General features: G+C 56.9%; 1 protein-coding gene across 4 annotated transcripts in view; it reads left to right on the top strand.

Moving 5' to 3' along the window:
- The first annotated feature begins 679 nt into the window (after positions 1-679).
- The window catches only part of LOC142024812 (butyrophilin subfamily 1 member A1-like), a 48,515-nt gene continuing 43,194 nt past the window's right edge, over positions 680-6,000 (top strand). For 3 of the 4 annotated variants that reach the window (XM_075017063.1, XM_075017062.1, XM_075017059.1), the window contains exons 1-2: positions 680-885; positions 2,063-2,179. In XM_075017063.1, the coding sequence (XP_074873164.1) occupies positions 2,074-2,179 (106 nt within the window). In that variant the 5' untranslated portion in view covers positions 680-885; positions 2,063-2,073. Of the gene's footprint in view, positions 886-1,742; positions 1,846-2,062; positions 2,180-6,000 lie in introns of those variants that run through there. The other variant, XM_075017060.1, reaches the window with a different exon arrangement.

Here is a 6,000-nt window from a genome sequence, read left to right as displayed (position 1 = left end):
TAACTGTAAACGTTTGTCAGGGTTGTCAGAAATGGAAAACAAGATCTAACAATGAGCACTGCCAAGCAACCCAGCAAGCATCACTGCCTGTAACCCTGGCTAGCCCTGGCACTCAGGCTTTTCAACAGCAAACCCTAATGTGCTTTCACAGCAGGATGAACACTCTAATCTCATACTTCAGAAGGGGAAACTGAGGCACAGAGGGTTTAATGGCCTGTCTTCAGCGTTCCCTGGGCTTTCATGATTTGATGGAGGCTTTCCTTCCCTCACACACAGGAGCTGGAAGCCTGACAGATATGGTGCCCAACATGCCAGCTTTCTGCATCTGACGAAGTGGGTCTTTGCCCACCCAAGCTTATGCTCATACATTTCTGTTAGTCTATGAGGTGCCACAGGACCCCGCGTTGCTTTTGCAGATTCAGACTAACACAGCTACTCCTCTTATGTTACTGATTCTTAGAGAGCAGGAGAAAGAGGGAAGAGCTGAGCGTCACGTGCCCAAAGGAGCGGGTTGGCACCATGTTTGTCGCTGGCTATCACTGCAGAGCAGGTTTCTTTAAGAGGGCTTTGGTCCCTGCTGCTTAGTCACTGTGTGAGAAGGGCTCCTCCCATCCTAACCGCACAGGCTGTGTTGTTACTTTCATTTCTGAAGCTGCTGGGTGCAGCAGAAATGGCAGGAAGCCCGTTCAGCTACAGACAGACAGAAATGAGGAGGACAGAGTCACATTCCTTGACCGTGTGACCCCTGTGCCGAATGGACAAAGCCGCCTCAGCAAAGCAGAAAACCCAGGAACTTTCCCCAGGGGATGCCTGTGGATGAATGAAAACCTGAGATCACCCCTGGGCCCTGACCCTGCTTGGAAGTGGCCCTGCAGGATACAGAAGGTAGGGGCCTCTGTCCCTGCACACAGAAACCTTCTGTTAAGTCTTTTTACACAGAAGTGTTGTGTCTTTAGGACAGGTGCTAGAAATCAGTAAGGTAAAGAGAAGTCTTGCCCCACTGCAGCCTGCCTTTTCCTTTGTCCTTTTTTGCTGGATTGCTTCCCCTGCTGAGAGAATGAGGTGTGAATGGATGAGTCGTGGAAGGCCAGCACCTCCAGGGACTTGCAAGCCTTGGAGAGAGGGCGACCATCCATCCCGTACTGGGCTGGACACCAAAAAGGCCTCCCAACTTATTTTTAAAAAGGGCCTAATTGTCCCGTACTTCGGCCATCCGCCCTGACCTTTTCCACCAGCAGCTGTGCAAAGGCGACTGCTGAGTCTTGAGGAAGTGGGAGGAGTGTGGGTGGCTGTGGCTTCCCTGGGGCTCTCAGGCAGGGCCGGTGGCTGCCACTTCCCCAGGGCTCCTGGGGGTGCTGGCAGCTGCCGCCTCCTTCCTGGCTCCCCAGGGACTGACGGAGCTGCCCCTCCCCCCACATCTCCATGTCATGTATTTGGGACAGGGAGAGATGGTCGCTTTAGCTGGGGAAGGGGTGAAAGCCAGATCCAAAACCAATGAGAAGAGCAGTGGGACCTGTGACGCAGCCCCACTGAGAGAAGACTGGACGTAGGGACGCCTTGGGAGTCACCAGCAGGCGCCTGCTTTTGGAAGCAGCACACTCGCTGAGGTTGAAGGAGACACCACCCAGAAGAGGACACCGCAGATGTCGACTTGCATACGCATGTGATGGGTAACTGGTGTCGACCTTGACGGGAGGGGGGACACTCAATCTACGGCATTTTGCGGGGGACCCCGGGTCTCATCTTGTCAGCACTGGAGCATCGAACTGGATCGGCCGGAACCTGGCTCCACACTTCCCCCATCGAACTCACCTGGCCAGTGCACGCAGGGGGGAGCAACTATTGGTAACAGCACCAAGACGTTGTGTGTGTGTGTGTGTGTGAGTGTTTGTGCAATATCTCATCTCCGCAGGATACGTGCTGATTGCTATGTGGTTATGACCAATGAATGTGGTGTTTTGCCTTTTCCCCCAAAGAGATCCCGTGCAGGACTTCTCAGTACAACACTGGCACCGCCTCCCGCTCACGCACTGTCTGGCTTGTTGTTTCTCCTCTTCCCCAGCCCCAGTGACAATGACGGAGATGGTTCCCTCATTCTCCCCCGGCTCCGCAGTGAGCTCTGCTCTGCGCGGCTACCTCGCCCTCTGCCTCGCGCTGCAGGTTCCCAGGCTGGACTCAGGTAGGCGCTCTGACCTCCTCACTGGGTTTGCTGCCTCCTCTCACACAGAGCCCAGCTGCCCTGCAGCTCCCGGCCCGTGCAGAGAGCTAACCATACCGCCCCTTCCTGGGACACCTCCACCCCCCTGGCACACCTGCTGCTCAGGTCACACCTGGAATATTCCTTGGCAAATAGATGAAACTCTGAGTGAAAACTACCATGGACTTCAGTGGGGCCTGGGTTGTTCCCCTGGATTTGTTGTCCTTTTTCCCTTGATTTAATCGAGCTCCAGTCACCTCTCTGCCCCTTCTGCTGGTGGGAGAGCTTCCCCTGTGCTCCGCCTGCCAGCTAGCACAGTCGCTGACGAGAGCCAGCTTTGAGACAGAGCTACAGTTACGGGTGTATTGCCTGCCCTTCCAGAGCATCGAGTTCGGTAACACTCGGTGCTGAAAACCAGGACAGGCTGATTGCCCTTACACCCTTACCCGTGCACACTGCCTGCCTCCTCCCCAGAGCTGGGCACGGGGAGTTCCGGGCCAGCCCCCTGCTGCGAGGGGTAGCGGGAATGAGTGGGGAGATACGTGTGACGGGGCTGTGAGCAGATGTGCATCTGAGCTGCCCCTGGAGTGCGGTGAAAGGAGAGAGGCCCCAGTGCACTGCGAGGGATCCTGCACCCCTCAGGGCAGCACGGCGCTCTGTGGCTACGTCCCTAGCAGGGCTCAGGGGCTGTCTGTGGTTACTGATGGGTAAGGGAGCGACTTGTGCCAGAGGGGATGCTGGGAGTGGGAGTGAGGGGGCTGCTGAAGGGGGTGAAGGGCTTGTAATGTGTGGCTGTGGGAGGGGAGCCCCTCAATTCAGTGGGCATGAGGGGGGGTAGATTCTCACCAGCGGAGCTCCCTCAAAACAAGGGTTGCCGTAGCCAGGAGCAGGCGTGTGACTCTCTACACAGGTCCTTTTTCTACGACATTCAGTCTCAGCAGGCGACATCCCAGGTTTATTGCAGAGCAGGGACATGTCCCGTCTGGGAAAGGGCTGGTTGGTGAGGCACTGATGCCCTCCAGTGTCACCGTTGCTGAGAGGTACGTGGGTTCTGCAGGATGGACATTCTCACCTGTCCGTCATTTGCACTGACTGTCACTTACACCAAACTGTCCCTTAGGGCAGCTTTTCCGCCGCACAGCCCTGGCTGAGCTGTGTGTGAGTTTGCTCCCAGCTTGCTGCCTGACTGTTTATCCTGGTGCATGCTGGGAGAGCTTGGGCACCTCTGGCAGGGAGACGAGCGCCTGGGGCTCTGCACACATCCTGCAGCACCAGTAGCCCAGCGGTCCCTGTTCTGTGGGGTAGTTTATAGCACAGACCTGGGGGCTGGGGAACACCCAGGGCAGTGACACCAACACCACTGGGGGTCCTGGGAGCGTCACCACCTCGGATGTGCAAAAAGCCCAGAATATCTGCATGCTTCGTGCCCAGTGCCTGTTCCCCTGACCCAGAGCACATCCCCCCCTCCCCCCGCCCCACATGGCGATGGCAGAACACGGGCTTCTGTTCCTCGGGCTGCCTCAGGCACCATCCTCACCAAGCAGGGCCTGGTGCCAGGTCTGCCCCCATATCCCCAGCGGTGACTCCCACAGCCGGTACCTGATCAGTGTGACTGGGCTGCCCCAAGCTCCTCATCTCACTCACTGCCCACAAGCTTCCCTATCCTAAGAGCTCCCAGACACTCTGGAGCCAGAGCTGCCTGTGTGTATGTACCACCCCCGACAGCTCCCCTGCGACAGCCATTGACACACCCAGGGTTGCAGTGGGCTGGGCAGGCTCACAGAATTCCCACGACAGTCACCTGAGCAAAGGGACCATCCTGAGAAACCTGGGCAGGTGCCAACCCAGGTCCTGCCCACACAGGCCCGTAACACTCAGCCGAATCGGGTACAGGCAGCCACATGCCAGCCCTGACCACTGGCAGGGAGTCAGAGCTGCCAGCTGCCACGTCCTGAACAGTGTTAACTCAGTCGTGTGGCCACACACCATGCTTAGAGCCCCAGGGAACTGGCCCAGGCCCAGAACAGCTGCGTGTGGCAGGTTCCTGGGTCCCAGCAAACCCATCTCTAGGTTTCTGGGCACATACTGACATCCTGTAGCCCTTCCCAGGGCCCCTCATTCCCAAAGCCCTGGGCTTGTTCAAGTCCTTCCTCTTCTGGGTCCCAGGCAGCTTTCCTCTTGCCCGGCTCATTTTCTGCCTTGGCGACCTGGAGACTTTCATTTCCCATCTGCAGGAACCAGCAGTGGGGCTGCCACTCTGCAGGCTGGCTCCCAACTCCCCACTGCCCTTAGGCACCTTGGACATGGGTGGGGTGACACTGCCTCCCAACACACGCTGCTCGGGCCTCTGGGCTGAGCTGGCTCCTTCTCCTGCTGCCGGCCAGTCAGTAGTGCTGGAGCCTGGCTGCTTTCTCCCCCCCGCTGAGTGTTCGTTCCCTGGGCAGTGCAGCGCCTCCTGCTAATGGCTGAACTTCAGCTGCATGCAGGAGGCTCTGCGCTGAGCAGGGCAGGGCAGTTCAGCAGGGGCGGGGCGGGGAGTGACGGAACATACGGGACAATTCACCCCTTTTCCAGAAACAGTGGGGACACTTGAGACCTGAGTACGGGGCTGTGCCACGACCAATGGAACTGGAAGGGACCTGGAGAGGTCATTGAGTCCAGTCCCCTGCCCTCATGGCAGGACCAAGCACCCTATAGATCATCCCTACTGGATATTTATCCAACCTGCTGTTAAATATCTCCAGTGATGAAGATTCTGCAACCTGCCAAGGCAATTTATTCCAGTGTTTAACCACCCTGGCAAAAAGCTTTTCCTAATGTCCAGCCTGAACCTCCTCCAACCTATTTTTCTCTCTCCTCCTTGTAACCTCCTTTTAAACACTTGAAAGCTGCTGTCATGTCCCCTCCCAGCCTTCTCTTTTCCAAACTAATCAAGCCCAATTCTTCTCATTTTTTCTCAGAGGTCATATTTTCTGGAGCTTTAATCGTTTTTGTTGCTCTTCTCTGGACCATCTCCGTTAGCACAGCCTGCCCCTAACTGCACTGCTGGGGATGCAGACAGTCACTCCTCGCCAGTCACTGGGCTTTGGGCTCCTTAGGGGCTCAGAGAGGTTTGGGTGGAGCTGGGGGACAGTTTGAGTTTCTGTGTCATGTTTACTGCTTAGTTTCAATGTGTCACCGCTTCCCCTGCCCCCTTCAGCCCCGTGGCTGAGCCTCGGCAGGGGGGGCCTCAGGTCCCCCTCTCTCCCGTATGTGAGTTGGGGCAGGAATTAGGAGGTGGTCTCCCTGCGCTCCACCCCTGGTGAGGACTGGAACCACTGGGCTGTGGGGACTGATTTGGGGCTCCGTCAATGTGTCCGGCTGATGACACACCCATGCCCTGGGCCCAAGCGGGGGAGTGAGACTGGCTCTGCAGCCCAGTGGGTCTGGCCCCACATGGGAGCCAGCATCCAGCTCCTTGCCTCAGTGACCCTTTAATTACTAATTCACAACTCCACTGGGGGCGGGGCCCAGGGCTGGAAGAGGCAAAGATCTCTGGCAGACTACTATTGGGAAAGAAGGAGTCAGCAAGAGCAACTCCCATGCAGTTCTCCCCCTTACAAAATGTGCGGAACATGAGCTTGTCATCACGAACACCCTGTTCCGGCAGAAAAACAAATTTAGGACCTCACAGCAACATCCTCGATTGAAGCACCATCACCTCGTAGACCAGGTCATCGTCTGCGCTCAGGATGGGCCTCATGTGCTTCCCACACGTGCAATGACTAATGCGGATGACTGGGCTGATTACCACCTTGTTCAAT

Source organism: Carettochelys insculpta, chromosome 22 (genome assembly GCF_033958435.1).
Source record: "Carettochelys insculpta isolate YL-2023 chromosome 22, ASM3395843v1, whole genome shotgun sequence".
NCBI lineage: Eukaryota > Metazoa > Chordata > Testudines > Carettochelyidae > Carettochelys > Carettochelys insculpta.
The sequence above is the reverse complement of the archived record's forward strand: the minus strand, read 5'-3'. Positions and strand labels throughout refer to the sequence as shown.